This window comes from Mytilus trossulus, chromosome 5, assembly GCF_036588685.1.
Source record: "Mytilus trossulus isolate FHL-02 chromosome 5, PNRI_Mtr1.1.1.hap1, whole genome shotgun sequence".
Lineage (NCBI taxonomy): Eukaryota > Metazoa > Mollusca > Bivalvia > Mytilida > Mytilidae > Mytilus > Mytilus trossulus.
The window spans coordinates 57,806,506-57,825,252 of NC_086377.1; the positions used below are offsets into that span (position 1 = coordinate 57,806,506).

At 32.6% G+C, this 18,747-nt stretch overlaps 1 protein-coding gene across 1 annotated transcript in view; it reads left to right on the top strand.

The window, feature by feature from the left end:
- Positions 1-18,747, top strand: part of LOC134718116 (fibrinogen-like protein A) — a 48,960-nt gene that overhangs the window by 22,436 nt on the left and 7,777 nt on the right. The window contains exons 4-6 of the mRNA XM_063580609.1: positions 7,798-7,931; positions 8,743-8,839; positions 10,054-10,218. Coding sequence (XP_063436679.1) covers positions 7,798-7,931; positions 8,743-8,839; positions 10,054-10,218 — 396 coding nt within the window. The remainder of the gene's footprint in view (positions 1-7,797; positions 7,932-8,742; positions 8,840-10,053; positions 10,219-18,747) is intronic.

Consider the following 18,747-nt stretch of genomic DNA (forward strand, 5'->3'; position numbering starts at 1 on the left):
ATCGAATTGAATAATTTATGTTTCGTGAGAATACAATCCTTACTTTTTTTCTGAAATGTCATGCCTATATTATCGAATTAACAATTATATATCATGGGACATAGTATCAAATTAAACAAACGACAAATCATCTATAAACGATCTCAGTTTGTCATATTCGATTAATATTTTTTTTTTATTAAAATAAAATTCCATCCCAACTTGATCAGCTACAAAGACAAGCGTAACCAAATAATTTAAACTTCATTATAAAAGTACAATGCTTGTGAAAATAATATTGGCATCTTAAGGATTACACAAGATGGACTACAATCGGCGATCCTCGGGTAAATCCGCTTTTCTAATTCTATTCGTTTGATGACAGTACGGAATCGGCCGAAATGTGACGAATGTGAAATTTATCAATCGGCAATCTTCGGGTGAATCCGCTACTCTAATTCTTTCCGTTAAATACGGAATCGGCCGAGTTGTGACGAATGAGATGAGCTAGTGAAAGAAAGTTATATGTAATTGATTCATATGACATGCAATTCCTTATTCATGTGTATTGCAAACAACTATATAGATACAGGGTTCAAATTACTTGCAGTTGTCACACGGTATCGATACTTTGCAGAGGAGATTGATTTTAGCAATGAAAAAGGGTGGATAAAGTCTTAATGAGAAACAAAAATAAATTGAAAACATACATTGTCTGTAATTAACAAATTAACACATATCTTTACTATGTCTTTATATGATGCATAACACAAGCCAACTTATTTTAAAAAAATGAATGAAAATCATTAAAACTTTGTAATTTTTATTTGTAAAAGCAACTAACTTATCACAATTGCCATCAACTGCATCACTTTTTACCATTTTATTTTTTTTAAATAGGGGGGGGGAGATATTTTTTAGATTTTAAGTCTATTTTATGGAAATAATTAATTTTTTGTGGAGATTTTTTTTCCATTTGAAACTTCAAATCATTTTAAATTCTGAGTGAAACTGAATTATTTATATTTTGTATTTTCTTACTTCCTATGTACTTTAAGAGACAATCTCAGGTGAAAGGACTATCCACTTAAATTTTATAAATTGTTTACAAGTTTATATCGAACGGTTAAACGGTAAATTTCTGAAAGAGAAGTGGATATTCAAAATAACGGAAAATCATTTAAAAATAAAACATCAGATGTTTGTATGTTCCATAGTTTCTCACAACATTGCTGAATTCGTTAGTTTTGATATACAATAATGACGAAAATCAATTTATCAAATTTCACTTCTTCATGAATTTTGCATTGAATGTTTTATGTGAGCGTTTATTTATTATTGTTGCATTTAAATTGATTGAAATTATCTTTATGAAACATTATTTCATATTCCATTTTTTTTTATTAGCCAGATAAGCATGCGCATAAATTTTCATTTTTTTTCGAACCCGTATTTAACAGTTCCCTGAGAACTGAATAAATACAGACTTGTCGATTTTGTCGTTGTAAGACTTGACACTTCATTAAAAACATCTAAAATAATTGCGGAAAAAGCGTAATAAAATAACTACTTTTCATGGTACAATGTATTTCAATAGGCACAATATGTATCGCCTTGCATTGTTGTTTTTTTACCTTATTTGCGTGGACGTTATGTGAAATAGTTGTTTTAAAAAATCAACAAGACAAAATATATAGAGGACACGTGCTGTTTGAGCTATTTATGCCAATGTGGTCATTGTGCGCCCAGTTTTGCTCGAGAATCGAGATATGCAAATCTATCAACTTTATAGCATTAAATAAAACTTGCCAGATAAATGATGCTGAACCACGGGAAAGTTCATGTGGACTCATTGAAAGTACCGGAAATAGCTTTATTGATGCCTCAACCTTTCCACAGGTAAATACAATCTAAGCTCTTTTAAACATAATTTATTGATAAATATTCAAAAATTGATAAATATTCAAAAATATCTAGGATAATAAGAAAAAAAATCTGTCAATGCTTATTTCGACATAAACAAAACAAAATAGTCCACATTTGATAACAAATTGGTTTTTCAATATGTTTTACCCATAATATCGTAATAATTATATATCATAGCTTAGAGTATGATATAGCATAGTGTCACCATGAGAAATCATTGTCAATGTTTATAATGCTTTATCGCAGAGTACCAATCTGCTTGATTAACCTATCAGTTTTGTTTTATTCAATTTATTTTACTGTATTTCCTATCATCATTGTCTGTTGCAGTTGTGAAGCAATATGTTTTCTTATTCTTATTCTAACAGTCAACAGGGTCAATGATAACGTTTTGAGCAAAACGTAAAACCAAAGCATCGTCTTTCCTTGAATGCTTCAATTTCATTTTATTGTCATTTAAATCATCGATTTTTTATTGGTTAGCACGAGAAGGCGACATTCAAAACGCTACTTTTTCTCCCGCTTAACATTGGGATAGAGTAAATTATCTCTCGTATTAGTCGATTAATATCGTGATTTTAAGGAGAAGTATGATTAAAAAAATCCTATCTAGAAAGTCAAGTATTCACACGTTTTTGAAATATGGTTCAGACCTATGGTCTTTTCAATGGAAGCCTATGATTTATGACCTTCAAATTGAACGCAAGTTCATAGGTATAATTGACATTCTAGATTTTGACCTTTGATTTTATCTGATACGTTTATAGGTAAAGCCGTAGGACTTTCTGCATTACGTTGCAAGACACTTGACTGTGGAAAAGCCAATCGTAAGTGACCTAGTGTAAACCGGAAGTACCTTTTTTTTGTACTTTTATTAAATGTTAAAGTATATTGAGCCATATATGTCTTGAAATCAGTATCAAGTACGAATCAATAAAATCGGAAGATATATATTTCGAATAGTTATCAAGGGTACAAGGATTATAATTTAGTACGCCACACGCCCGTTTCGTCTACATAAGACTCATCAGTGACGCTCATATCAAAATATTTATAAAGCCAAACAAGTACAAAGTTGAAGAGCATCGAGGATCCAAAATTCTAAAAAAGTTGTGCCAATACGGCTTAGGTAATCTATGCCTGGGATAAGAAACGAGAGTAACAATATATCTCCCTTGTTTAGAAAAATAAGTTTTAGTTATCATATATTTTTAGAACCAGTGTACAATAGGCTATTATTTGTCGCTGGATATGATATTTTAAACTGAATTTTCATAGTTCTATATTGAAATTATTCTTTATTGGTGGAAAGACCTCCAATTGTTCTGAGAACAATTGGTTTCTAATTATCATTGCTTTTTTATTGACCCCTTCCCTTAACTGTGAGATTTCTTGTTTTATGCCCTATTGATTTGCAGTATGTTTTCTGTCTTGTCTGTCTGTTCGTCCATTCGTCCGTCTGTCCGGCTCCAGATTAATGTTTTTGTCCAAGGAAGTTTTTGATAAAGTTGAAGTCCAATCAACTTAAAACTTATGACACATATTCCCTTTCTTATGATTGTTCTAATTTAAATGTATAATAAGATTTGTGTACCCCAATTTCACGGTTCCCTGAACATAAAAGATGTTAGTTCGAATGGGAAAGGGGCAGTCTTGTACTATGGACATATTCTTGTTATTTTCAAAAAAGGGCCTACCACCTTGTAACCAACATATTGCATATTCTAAATAAGGCATTAAAAATTAAGCGTTGAAATAATCATAGTTGACATGACTAAATTTTGATTGTTTAAACAACTGAAAGGTTTATCTATTTGGCTAAAACATCGGTCTCAACCGTCTCTTAAAACAAGAGGCTCACCTTAATTCTTTTGGTTAAATCTCTCATCAATGATTATTTTGGCTTTTCAATTTATTTAAATGTTTTTTGGATCGTCCTATTTTCTTCAAAAGCCAAAAAAAATAATCATTTTCTCCTATGTTCTATTTTAGCCATAGTAGCTATGTTTCTTGACATACAAGGAAATAAAATATAAAATTTATACTAAATACTCTGAAACTCATTTAGCCTAAGTTTGGCTGAAATTGATACAGCAGTTTCAAAGGAGAAGATTTTTTAAAGTAAGTCAACATGATGAACAAATTGCTAAAAAAGTCCTTAAAGGGCAATAACTCCTTAAGGGGTCAATTGACAATTTTGGTCAAATTGACTTAATTGAAGATCTTACTTTGCTGAACATCATTGCTGTTTACAGTTTATTTCTATCTATAATAATATTCAAGATAATAAAAAAAAACAGCAAAATTTCCTTAAAATTATCAATTCAGGGGCAGCAACCCAACAACAGGTTGTCTGATTCATCTGAAAATTTCAGGGCAGATACATTGTAGATCTTGACCTGATTAACAATTTAATCCCAGGTCAGATTTGCTCTAAATGCTTTGGTTTTTGAGTTATAAGCCAAAAACTGCATTTGACCCCAATGTTCTTTTTTTAGCAATGGCGACCATGTTTGTTGATAGATCATAACTTCGGATACAATTTACAAACTAGATACTCTAAGGAACATTCAGTTAAAGTTTGGAAGTATTTGGCCAAGTAGTTTCAGAGGAGAAGAATTTTGTAAAAGATTTTTAAGATTTACGAAAAATGGATAAAAATTGACTATAAAGGGCAATAACTCCTAAAGAGGTCAACTGACCATTTCCGTCATGTTGACTTATTTGTAAATCTTACTTTGCTGAACATTATTCCTGTTTACAGTTTATCTCTATCTATAATAATATTCAAGATAATAACCAAAAACAGCAAAATTTCCTTAAAATTACCAATTCAGGGGCAGCAACCCAACAACGGGTTGTCTGATTCATCTGAAAATTTCAGGGCAGATAGATCTTGACCTGATAAACAATATTACCCCATGTCAGATTTGCTCTAAATGCTTTGGTTTTTGAGTTATAAGCCAAAAACTGCATTTGACCTCTATGTTCTATTTTTAGCAATGGCGACCATGTTTGTTGATAGATCAAAACTTCGGATACAATTTATAAATTATATACCCTAAGGAACATTCAGTTAAAGTTTGAAAGTATTTGGCCCAGTAGTTTCAGAGGAGAAGATTCTTGAAATAGTTTACGACGACAGACGACGACAGACGACGGACGACAGACGACAGACGACAGACGACGGACGACGGACGACGACGGACGCCAAGTGATGGCATAAGCTCACTTGTCCCTTCGGGACAGGTGAGCTAAAAATGGATTTAATAACGTATGTAGAAGGGTTTTCTTGGAATACTTTTCCTTCATCAACGATAATCATATTATATTTTCAAATATAAGTGAGTATTCTAGTGATTGAGCATGTATTGCATGTTACAAATGTAAGATGTAAAGTGCGAACAAAACGGATAACAATAGTATTATTTTTAACTTTTGCTGATTACCTGTGTGTTATTTATTAAACTGGTTGATTTTAAAAATTTAAATTGTATCAATTACAGTAAAAAATGGAAAACAACACGTTTTTCAATTTATTGCGCCGAAGCGCTTTTCTGGATTTACCTTCATCAGGAACGCTCAAAGCCAAACATTTGAAATCCAAAGATGTATAAGTACCGAAAATCGTTGAAGAGCTTTATGTCAAAAATACCAAAAGTAAATAGCAAAATTCGCCTAAAGCCAACTTTGCCTGAGGGAGTTGACACCTTAGTTTCATAATAAACCTTCATTATACTATATTGTTTTAGCAATTATTCATGCAACAACGTAAAAATTTGTTTTACCTTTGATTGAAAGGCTCCAATATATTTAAAGTTTCGAAAAAAAACACCTTTCAGAAACTAGCTGGACAATGCGGGGGAAATGATTGTAAGCGCAATGAGGCATGTATGCCACGGGGACCGTATTACTATTGCGTTCCATTACCTATTGAGTTATCTGAACGTATCACACGTAAGTTTTATATTTCATCGCATATGCATTCACACAAATACATCTGTTGTTAGTCATGATTTTAAATATTATTCTCATTAAGAGTAATTTCTCGCAATTTGATTGTCTGATATTGTCCTAATGCAATTTCGTATTACATCAATTGGAATAATCTCGCATAAACCATTGACCTAATAAATGTGTGGTATCTTTTGTTAGCTTTCATTCGTGTTTCTCTGTCTCTTTTATTCGTGTTTCTCCGTCTCTTTCTCTCGTGTTACCCCGATTTTGTTTTCCGTCCATGGATTTATGAGTTTTGAACAGCGGTATACTACTGTTGCCTTTATCTGTCCTATATGTTATCCTATTTATTTGTATTGTAGTCCTGTCATGTAATGTTGTCATTTTAATGTTTTATTTAATATTGTTACAAAAGTGTGTGTGGTGGGGGGGTGGGGTGGGTTTCATGCCGCAAAAAAAAACAGGTTCTACCCACCATTTTACTCTTGAAATGTCTTGTACCAAGTCAGGAAAATGGCCATTGTTATATTATAGTTCGGATCTGTGTATGTTAAATTTTAATGTTTTGTTTCTGTTGTGTCGTAGTTATTCTCTTATATTTGATGCGTTTTCCTCAGTTTTAGTTTGTAACCCGGATTTGTTTGTTTTTTCTCTCACTTGATTGTTGAATTTCTAACAGCGGTATACTACTGTTGCCTTTATTTTTGTTACAGTCCTAATATTTAGATTTTTTTTTACAGCTTTAGATTAAATACCTCATTTGTTGTACCTAGATATATTTGGTTGATATTGTCCTCATAATTGAATTTTATATAAATCACAATCAGGATACATTAGTTACACAGTGTGTAATTATTCTAATACGCTTCGCCTGATAGGAATTTTATTGACCCGATAAATTCTCGGAATACAACAAATGCACATTGTGTAACTTATAAGTTTAAGGATGAACTTTTTTATTTTTGTCCTGCATTCTTTTTGTTGTAATCTCTATCCAGCCTTCTATTTTGTTGTAATCTCTGTAATGCCATTGTTTTTACTATATTCGGTCCTGCCTTTTTTATTAGTTTATCCTTATTTGTTTACAGAAATTGTCATTCAGAAATTATTTTTACCAATTTGCTCATTCTGCCTTTTTCTGTCACTTTTACTTAAAACTCCCGTCCTACCTTTCTATTTTTCCCATTTCATCATAGCTTCTATTCCCTCCATAAAAATCATATGGTAGCTCCCTTACGTCCAAAATAGATGCGGTCCTGTATCAAGAGGGAAATGTACTTTACGCCAATGACGATTACGACAAAATGTAAAAATTTGAAAAATGTTAAGCTCATATAGAAAGAAATATCACAAAATGTCGTCGTCAAGTTGTTGTCCGGTTACTATACGTATATGTAATCAGATATATGAAGTAATGAACAATATCTGTTCATGGTGTCTTTTTGTGTCGGGATGTATAAGTACCCGGCCACGTCCACTTGTAATTTTTGTCTATCTGATGAGTTTAGCCTTTTTCAACTGTTTTTTTTATAATTCGTTCTAATGTTGTACTGTTATACCACTGTCCCAGGTTAGGGGGAAGGTTGGGATCCCGTTAACTTGTTTAACCCCGCTACATTATTTATGTATGTGCCTGTCTAAGGTCAGGAGCCTGTAATTCAGTGATTTTCGTTTGTTTATGTGTTACATATTTGTTTTTCATTCATTTTTACATAAATAAGGCCGTTAGTTTTCTCGTTTGAATTGTTTTACATTGTCTTATCTGGACCTTTTATAGCTGTCTATGCGGTTTGGGCTTTACCCATTGTTGAAGACGGTACAGTGACCTATAGTTGTTAATTTTGTGTCATTTTGGTCTTTTGTGGATAGTTGTCTCATTGGCAATCATACCACATCTTTTTTATGTATAATATCTTAATTCACTTTTTAAAATAGCATCATCTCTCCTTCGTCCACGGGACTGCAGTGACCTTCCACAAGGAAGTTGTTCAGGGGTATATACAATATATCCAACAAATAAGAAGTTTGATGTTTACTGTGACATGGATACAGCAGGATTTGGTTGGACTGTAAGTGTAGTGAAGACGAAGATTTTATTTTACTCTTTTCAATGTAATAGAATTATTTATTCATACACATTACAGATATTAATGTAAAGTGTAATTGACTTTTAAAAGTTAATTTTCACTTTGACGACCGAATGAAATAAATATAGATATATTATTGTAATAGATTTGACGACACATCTATGTTTTGATTCATAACATTTCATGTTAAAGCATTTGAGGCTTTATTTCACCCTAAATCTGTTAATCAAACAGGGTTGATCTAAATTGGTTCACTCCTACCAGATCACCTCTCTTGAGTTTATTCGTGTTGCATGCTTTCTTTTGTTCTGTACCAAAATAGAAGGGTTTACAATAGTCTTGTGGTTGTTTGTTTGACCTGGGTTATCAATATTTGTCGTGAGCATATTTACATCGTCAATTGAACGCGTCATTTCATGTTATGATGAAGTAATATGAGAGAGGAAGGAGAGAAAGTGTGTTTAGATATTGACCTGAGAGAGCATGCAGTTTAGATCAATAATTCCAGGTAAATAAATGGATTGGGAAATACTGTTGTTTCGAATTGTAAAATTTGATTATAACATACCTTCATCAGGAACGTTAAAACAAAATTATGTAAGTAAAAGAGGTATAAACAGATACACACTTCAAAAGTTCTAAACTAAAGATGATAACAAAAAACAAACGATATACCGAAGTATTAACGATACTGCCACCACACACAAAGTAATAGAAATGGACTAATCGCTGAACATTGAGGAAGTGTTTATTTGAAATTATTACTAATAATGTTATTCTTTTGTTTGTAAAGGTTTTCCAAAACAGAATAAACGGAGAGGTTGATTTTTACAGAGGATGGAACGATTATAAGATTGGATTTGGAAATTTGACATCCGAGTTTTGGTTGGGTATTTTTCTCTTAATAATCCATTAAAAAGGATTGTGTATTTAGCACAGCTATTCGAGTACATGTTTTTAACGTTTTTAACGAAGAAAGAATAACACATATTTTTTGTACAATAAAGAATTAGGAAGATGTGCCAACGAGCCAACTCTCAATACAAGTCACAATGTGTAACTAAAAGAGTAAACAATTATAGGTCTAAGTACGACCTTCAACTCGGAGCCTTGACTTACACCGAACAGCAAGCTTTAAAGGGTAAACAAATACTAGTGTCAAACAATACAAACAAGAAAAATCAATTGTATAATCTTTATCAAACACGAGAAACACGTATTTAACTGCATCAACATCGACAACTACTGAACAACAGGCATCTGACTCAGGAGAGATGCAAACATCCCATGCGTGTTTAAACAGGCACCAACTGATACAAATAATATATTAGAAGTACATTTAGTACGCAAACAATTTTAAAACAATAAAGGAAGAATGAAAGCACCCACTCATAGTTTTCTACGATTTGAAAATCAAGACACGGAAGAAAATGTTTAGTTTTAACACATGAGTTTGACCATAAAAAGTTTTGTTTGTGATTTTTTAATGTAATGTAATGTATTTGTTTTAAAACGCTTATTTTTTTATAAGGATGATAGAAAAAAAGAAAAAATAGAAAACTGCGAGGCTAATCAAAAACAAGAAGTCCCTTATCTAACTAACCTTTTCAGAATCTATAGATTCAGGGGTAATTTCATTGTTCGCACCCCAAAATGAAAATAACGTCATGACATTTGTTGAATTTCCATTGTTTATGACATTATTATTCAATCACGACGTTTTGGTGTCACTTTTAAAAATATTACCCAGGATGCATTAGGTTCTTAAACTGTAAATTGCAAAAATCAAAAGGTCAAATACATAAAGCTATCGGAAAACAACTGTAATATTCCTGACCTACAAGTACATGTATTTTGAAATTGGTGGATTAACACTGATTTTATATCTGACAAAATCTGTCACTTGTATGAAAGTCGCTTACAGCTAAAACAATTTCATACCAATACAATTGAGTACAAACTTAGTTTGTAAAAACAAACAATACAATCACATTAACCCATAACGTCATGTTTGGCCCAGTTAAGATTTGTAGGTTTTAACAAATAATCTACCGATTGATTGACATGTGTTCGCAGATTTATCTCTTATTTCACTTTGGCACAGGAAATGACTTCATTAATGTGCTAACCTCTTCTGGAGACTACAAGCTTTACATACACCTTGAGGATTTTGAAGGGGATTGTAGATATGCAGAGTATTCCGAATTTAGTACAGGAGATGTCACAACAAAGTTTACTTTGAATATAGCAGGATATAGCGGTGATGCAGGTATAACTTTGTATTGGGTGTCTTGAATAAATAGACGGTGTGTATGGAATATTTCATAATGTATCAATCCAACAACAAAAACCATTATATCTGCATAATAAAATCAGGAAATATATTGGTTCTAAATAGTTATTCTATTAATGTTGAAACGAAATTGATTAAAATATAACCTGTTATCTTTAACAAAATGTGTAGACAATTAGGTTTCAAAATTTTTTTAATTAATTCACAGCGATTGCAAATAATAGAATATAAATATTATATAAATATCAAGCTATGGTTGGTACTAAAATTCTGCATTACCTATTGGAGGAGAACAACTGTAAATTGTGTCTTATATATAAGTTTATTTGGGAGTCAACTAATCCAATCTTTATTGATTTTTCTCAGGAGATAGCCTTTTGAGCCACAACGGCATGATGTTTTCTACTAAAGACAAGGATAATGACAGGCATCAAGCCCTCAACTGCGCATACACTTATAGCGGAGCATGGTGGTTCAAGGGTTGTTATAATTCTCATTTAAATGGGATATATTTAGAAGAACAGAAATTGTCGCTTCACACATCGATCAGATGGCTAGGATATAACTATCCACTGAAATCAACTAAAATGATGATTAAACGAAACTAAGAACCGATTCAACTAAAGACTCCTAATTTTATTATGCAAAAGAGCAAAAAAAAAATCATTTTTTGAAATTGATTTGATGACGTAACCCATGAACAATTGGAAGATACTCACTGAATGTTAAATATAAACCTATGGAAGAAAAAATAAATTTCTTTATTGAAACTGTCTTATTCCCTATTATTAACTACGTATTTTAGTTCTTTTTAGCGAAAAATCAAAACAATATAGTAACCAAATTAAGGACGTCTTCATGCTACTCCGTTTAGTCCAAAACCAGTAATGTACCTAATACATATGACACACAGTTGAAATAATATACGAAAAATACAAGAAACAACATACACCCCAGTTCTATTGTTATACTTCATAGATTCTATTTCTAAATAGTTGTGTAAATTGAATAGATCTATTGTTACCAAAAAAAAAAGGATTTTGACCAGACACAGTCCATTGTTATTCATAACAATAGAAATTGATTATTTTTTAAATAGCATGAAACTATTAATTGTGTTCACTACAAGTTTTTTTCAAGATATTAAAGAACACATTTAAGGAATTTATAATTGAGAACAAACTTTTTAGCATCTAATTTGAACAAGAAGTGATCCTTTAAAACCTCTTTGTTAAAAAGGGAAAATCTCCAGAGGCAGAACCAGTTAAGAGGTTTCCCAACCCAGGATAAAGGAGGGCGTGTGTGTCCACACCATGTGTCACCATCCATACGTATGGATCGTCCAAGAAAAAGGGGAGTCCAAATTTCGAAGCCCTGAATCCGCCACTGGTCATAGTCAAATGTCTCTATTCTTAAGCATTGATCTTTTTTAAAAAATGGGATTCTAACTACTGGACCCCCCACACTCCTTCTCCGTCCCCATACCTACGAAGAAGGGAATTTCTAAATATGTAATCTGTATGTTTAGCGTGTCCGACCGTCGGGTATCTATTCCAGACACATCTATCCTCAGTATGTTCGAAAATTGATTTCCAGGTTTGTTTGTACCTGAGAAAAACGGGAGAATAAGCCGTTACAACCAAAATACATTTATGAATTCCTTCATTAAACTGATATCGGTAAGTTCTTTAGATTAAAATATTACCTTTATCTCCAGTCTACAGATTCGGAGACATTCATTAACGAAAAGTTAAAACTTCATAAAAGTATTACAATATAGAAGTTAAGCTCGACCGTGCGAGTAAAACAATACTCGGCAACCTGAAGTTTGAATACATGGACTGGTGACTATCTAATTGAATCATTTGCAGATTCTTTTACAAGTTTATTGGAATATACACCTAAAATGAAATGCTTTCAAGTCATGTACAAGCGTAAAGTTTTATAGTGGCTTGATAATGTTTCGGAGGAAATTACTGTTAATGGACGTTGATGGTGTTCTAATCAACTATCAAAATGCGAAATGAAAATTTAGGACACACATTTTCATTTCGTTTTTGCATTTGATTAGGGACTTTCCTGAACATTTGTGTGGAATTGGGCACAGTTACAACCTGCAGGAAATAATACCCCTAGTCAGGTTACTGGTAACTATAGATGAACTTCTAGCACCATTTGACCACAGAGGCTTTTTTCCTTTTTTGGAAGACTTATGTATTTATTCGAATTCGATAATACTAATAATAAATCAATGGTTGTGAAAACGGTTTTTCTTTTGTATTCCAGAAATATGTTTCAGCATAAATCAGTGCAATCAAAAGTACCTTCCTAATTTAAAGGTAAAGCGATAATTAAGTAGACAAATCTCCATTGTTTACCGTAAACTCTAATGATAATGATAACATTAAATAGTCAGTGCTGTGTTGTGTTTTGTATTACTTTTCTTTAAGGTCGTTTATTTGGGTTTTCTTTGCCATAGCGTTGTATGTATATTTTCAACCTTAATCGAGCTTAATTTCATTGGTATGGTTTACCTCTTTTCTTGATAAAATTTAAAAAGCAAGCCTGACATATTGTAATGATCATTCAGTTTTGAAAGAATTGTCAGGCCTACAGTTGTAAATCCGACCTTATAATAGAAAACGCCTATATCGATTTCCTGATCCCAGATAGAGAGATACCAGACATAGCTGTGCAGTCTATACCTATAAATAACAAGATGTAGGTATATCAAGAAAAAGTTGGTGTGTATTCATTACTGTCATACATATGATTTATTCGTACTCTATATTGGCAGTTATCTATTGTTTGTATCATAGCGTTAAAAGGTTATTTGAAAAACAAAGTTTAACTAGCAAACAATTTATAAAGCCATCGCTAATACAAGCTGTTATGTAGAATAACTGTCAATGGTATCGGAATTGTATGACGTACAATAAAAAATATTTTAAAGAGGAACACTACTGCTTTAAACAATATGTTACCATTTGTTTTAAATCTGATTTTGCAGTTAAGAAGTAATAAAAAAAGTACATGTTTTCTGCTAATTTTCTGACTTGCTCTTTTACACGGCTTGTTAGTTTATCATAAAGAATCAAAATGCAATGAATGGTAAAGTGTGCTTTACAGTTGCGGATCCAAGGGGTTCCAGGGGTTGGAACTCCCCCTTTCTTTTTGGACGATCAATGCATTTGAATGGGAACATGTAGTTGGACCCCCCTTTTTTGTGTTATATATGGCGTTAATATTTATTTAATACATTTAAATAAGAGAAAAGATATTTAAAATTTATCAACGATCAAACGACTATTCTGGTAAAATTTATAGACCAAACGACTATTCTGGTTAAATTCACCAATCAAACGACTATTCTGGTTAAATTTACAGACCAAACATCTATTCTGATTAAATTTATAACCTAACGACTATTCTGGTTAAATTCACCGATCAAACGACTATTCTGGTTAAATTTACAGACCAAACAACTATTCTGGTGACATTTATAGATCAAACGACTGTTCTGGTTAAATGAACAGACCAAACAACTATTCCGGTTAAATTCACCGATCAAACGACTATTCTGATTAAATTTACAAATAAAACGACTATTTTGGTTAAATGAACAGATCATAAAACTATTGTGGTGACATTTATAGATTAAACGACTATTCTGGTCAAAATTACAGACCAAACAACTATTCTGGTTAAATTTACAGATCTTACACCTCTTCTGGTTAAATAAAAAGATAAGACTAGTCTGGTTTTTTAAGATCTTAAACCGCGCAAACACATTGCCTGTGAGTAGAGACACAGATTTATAATATCGGTTAACACATTTATGATGGGGACAGTAACATATTTGTTGTGTCGATTTCAGTAGTTCTTCCTCCTTATTCTTTGGGAGCAGTTTCTGTTAACACAACACATCCCTTGTCATGAAGCCCGAATGATGTGGAAATGTATCAATTGTGATATGTGATCATGTACGTTACTGTTGAGTTACGGGAAGTTGACATTTTGAAAGTTAATATTATCACGTTTATCATAGATTCGAGATAGGAGTCGTTCATTTGAGTACTAGTAATTATCAAGTTAAAAATAGTTTGGTTTATGAACTTCCAATCCAAATTCAAAGCTGAAATTTTACAAAATTATCTCCTTATTTTAACCATGTGAAATAACACAATAACTTGTTTTAATTTGAATCAAGAAACAAGCTACATATATAGGAAGATGTGGTATGAGTGCCAATAAAACATCTCTCCTTCCAATTCACAATTTAAAAGAAATCCCATTATAGGTCAAAGTACGGTCTTTAACATCGAGACTTTATTCACACCGAACAGCAAGCTATAAATTGCCCAAAACATGACAAGTTAAAACCTATTAAACGGGAAAACTAACCGTTCAAACTATGTTAAAACTAGAAACGAAAAACACTAATGAACCGCACCAACAAATGACAACTACTGAACATCATCGATTTCTGTTAAGGAAGTTTGAATTCATTCTAAAAAAATAGGGTCTGAATACTCAGATTATGCGGCCTGTTAAAAACCAAACACGTACATACTCATATGGTCGGTAACTTATAGATGTCATTGTTCTTTGAAGACCAGCAATTCAAAACAGGCAAACTGATTGTTCTGTCATTTCAGGGCAGAGTTAATTGTTTTTATCGCCTACTCGAAAGAGTTGTTAGATGAAAAAAGTATCAGCATGGAATCCAGACAAAATCAATTTCAAGATACCGTTTGACAAACATATATCTAGGCGGTATTGGAATAATTGGAAACGGGATCAGATAAATAAAGGAAGGCAACAGTAGTATACCGCTGTTCAGATACACTTTTTAGTCTACTCCATAAATACCAAATATGTGCTACCTAGTGGCACACATACCTCTTATTTATTTAAGAAACTAGTAATGATAGAACTATAGCAAGCTGTACGCTTCTCTGTCTGTCGCTGGCGAACTTTTTAATCAAAAAACGTTATTTTCCTGCTTTGTGGACTATATCTTGAACCCTAATCAATATCATTAAGATTTATAAACTATAAAAAAATGTTTTGATTATTTCATTTTTCAACTCGAAAAAGAAAAGTTTTTTTTTTTCTATAATATGATACTTTAAAAAGTGTAGTATTTGCAATCACAAGTTCACAAAAAGTCAAATAATAAAACTGTGTAATTTTGAAATTCAAAACCTTTAGCTATTCCTTATTAAAAGAGGGACGAAAGATACTAAAGGGACAGTCAATTGCGATCTAATTCGAACACTTCTACCCTAATGTCTCAATTTCAATGAATAAATTTTGGTTGCTGAATAATTTTTTTTATCTAATATATTTTTTTTTATTCTGTTTATTTCTTCTAAGACAACTGATGAATATATCACAGTTGAAAGAAGTGTGGCAAAGAGACAACAACCAGAGAAGAAAATAAAAAAAAAAACCAAAGGGGACCAGCGTGTGTTAAACACAACAAGCATTTAATCCTTCACCCAGATGCGTTCTTCACCTGGCCCCTAGACAAACATGTACACCAGTGCAATGATAATGGAGGCCATACTAAATGCTAAAACATATAAATGAACTGAAATTAAACTGAAATTAAATACAAACAAAGGTCAGAGGCGCCAGACTTTTTGATAGGCGAAAAATATACATTATTTATGTCTCCTCAGGATACAACGTTTATAAACAACTTAACAGTTACTCAACTTTGCATGTTTTTCAAATGACAGATATTATGTGACCCAATATTTAATTCAATAAACATCACGTTATTCATAAATCGATCCAAATTTTGTCATCTCGCAATATAAAATATTCAGTATATGATATTTATGAAAATTAAGAAAAAGAAATTAAAATACAGACCCGGAGACATTTATTAATAAATAATTAAAACTCCATAATAGTACGGTAATATAGAAAATTAGCTCGACCATGCATGTAAAACACGATCGTCAACCTGATGTTCAAAAATAAATAGATCGGCGGAATAATTTAATATCTAATTGTGTCATCTGCAGGATCTTTCACGTGTTTATTGCAATATACATATAAATAAAATGCATTCAAATTACTTATGAGCGCGAAGTTTCACAAGGGGTTGATACTCTTTTCGATCTGTTGGCTTTCAAATTAGGTAACATATAAAAAATTCCATACGAAAATTAAGGACACACATGCATTTTCATTTCTGTTTAGCATTGAATAAGGTACTTTCCGTTTTGAATTCAGTATTTTTATTGTTTCATTATTTTCATGATCATTTGTGTTAAATTGGCCATAGTTACAACTTACGCATTTAATGTGTATCCATTATTATTCGTAACATACCAATATTTGCGGATTTCCTGGTACAATTGAACCACAAAAATAAATGTACATAGAAAAACATAATTATTGCACATTGTCTGTAGGTTTGTATGCAGACTTAAAAAAAAGCCAGTTAACAAAGCTATGCCACTAGCCTAGGGTAGTGCCCAATTATCAGGAATCACCAGTTCACAAAGTCATATCAATAGCCTAGGGTATGCGTATTGGTCAATTTTCTGAAATGATCAGTAAACAAAGCCATGTCACTAGCCTCGGATAGTGTACTATTCTCTTGAATGACCAGTTAACAAAGCCATGTCACTATAGCCTATGCTAGCGTAGTGGTCAGTTATCAGGAATCACCAATTTATGGTAATTAACAAAGTCATATCACTAGCCTAGAGTAATGAAAAATTATCAGGAATCACCAATAAACAAAGTCATATTACTAGTCTAGAGAAGTGGCCAATTATCAGGAATCACCAGTTAACAAAGCTATGTCACTAGCCTAGGTAGTCCATAATAAACGATCAACATACGCTTGAAACTTGATGAACCATGATCATACTTCAGTCCTTTTGTTATTTCTAAGTTTTTTATTTTGGTTTAACTAGAAGCATTAATTGCGGTGACTCTTCATAATTTAAAAATGGTCTTGAAGGGCACATGTTTCTGTTTATTGTTCTCACGGGATATATTAATTCCCTAAATATTTCTTGTGAAGGTATTAATCTGCGACGGATTATAGTTGATGGTGTATGTGATTCTAACTTTTGATGAAGTCTTAGTCATACTAAACCCCTAACGGGAAGGATTGTAACTGATGTTCATATGATGAAATCATAATCTTTCAGTCAGTTTTATCGAAGTCTGGAGCTGGCATGCAGACTCGGACTTCTCTTGAACTGAATTTTAATGTACGTATTGTTATGCGTTTACTTTTCTGCATTGGTTAGAGTTATAGGGGGAGGGTTGAGATCTCACAAACATGTTTAACTCCGCCACATTTTTGCGCCTGTCCCAAGTCAGAAGCCTCTGGTCTTTGTTAGTCTTGTATCATTTTAATTTTAATTTCTTGTGTACAATTTGGAAATTAGTATGGCGTTCATTATCACTGAACTATTATATATTTGTTTAGGGGCCAGCTGAAGGACGCCTCCGGGTGCCGGAATTTCTCGCTGCATTGAAGACCTATTGTGAACTTCTGCTGTTGTTTTTTTTTCTATGGTCGGGTTGTTGTCTCTTTGACACATTCCCCATTTCCATTCTCAATTTTATTGGGACTGGAACTTGCCTTTCTGATATATGTTTGTATGTGCTTATTTGGTCCTTGCTGCCATCCAAATTGTGATGTATGTTGCTGTGTATTTTGGTTACGTGAATAATTACGTTTTTCTATGTTTTCCTCAACGTTTAAGTTGATGCGCTCTAGTTCATCTTTTCTATAAATGTTATCCGGCTTAGATTGTCGATCACTTGGAAAATCTAGAACCTTATTTCGGTCCTCAAACTCGGTTTGTAGTAACGATTTTTGTCATCAGGTCTTGATAGTTTTAATGAATACCCGATGATCTCCAAGCGGGTAAGTGAATCAACAGGCTTGCTCATTGCTGAAATGGGACGTGATTACTCACGTTTGACTTCTTCAAGCTCAGGTTTAAGCAAATATTCACAGAAGGTGCGTCAGAATCTGAAAAGTCATTGAGATCTGCTTCTTATTTTGAATATGCCGAATGAAATGCAGATGTCTTAACCTCATTAAAGTCAACATAACCTTGTAAATCATAACTAGACTGTGTCTGTGATTTGTATTCTTGTTGCCGTGCACGTGTTACTGGTGAAAAACTGTCAAATCATCAAGGCTTAAGGTATTCGTAGTCTTGGTATTTCAGAATGAGACTTTATACTAGTACTACCAAATGTCTCTCTCATAGGCACAATCCAGTCAGCTATGACATTTCCAACACCGGGTAACAACCTTAATTTTTCATGATATAAAAAAAAAGAAGATGACGTGGTATGATTGCCAATGAGACAAATGTCCACAATAGACCAAAATGACATAGAAAATAAAACAACAATAGGTCATCGTACGGCGGGCCTTCAACAATTAGCAAAGCCCATACCGTATAGTCAGCTATCAAAGGCCCCGAAATGACAATATAAAACAATTCAAAC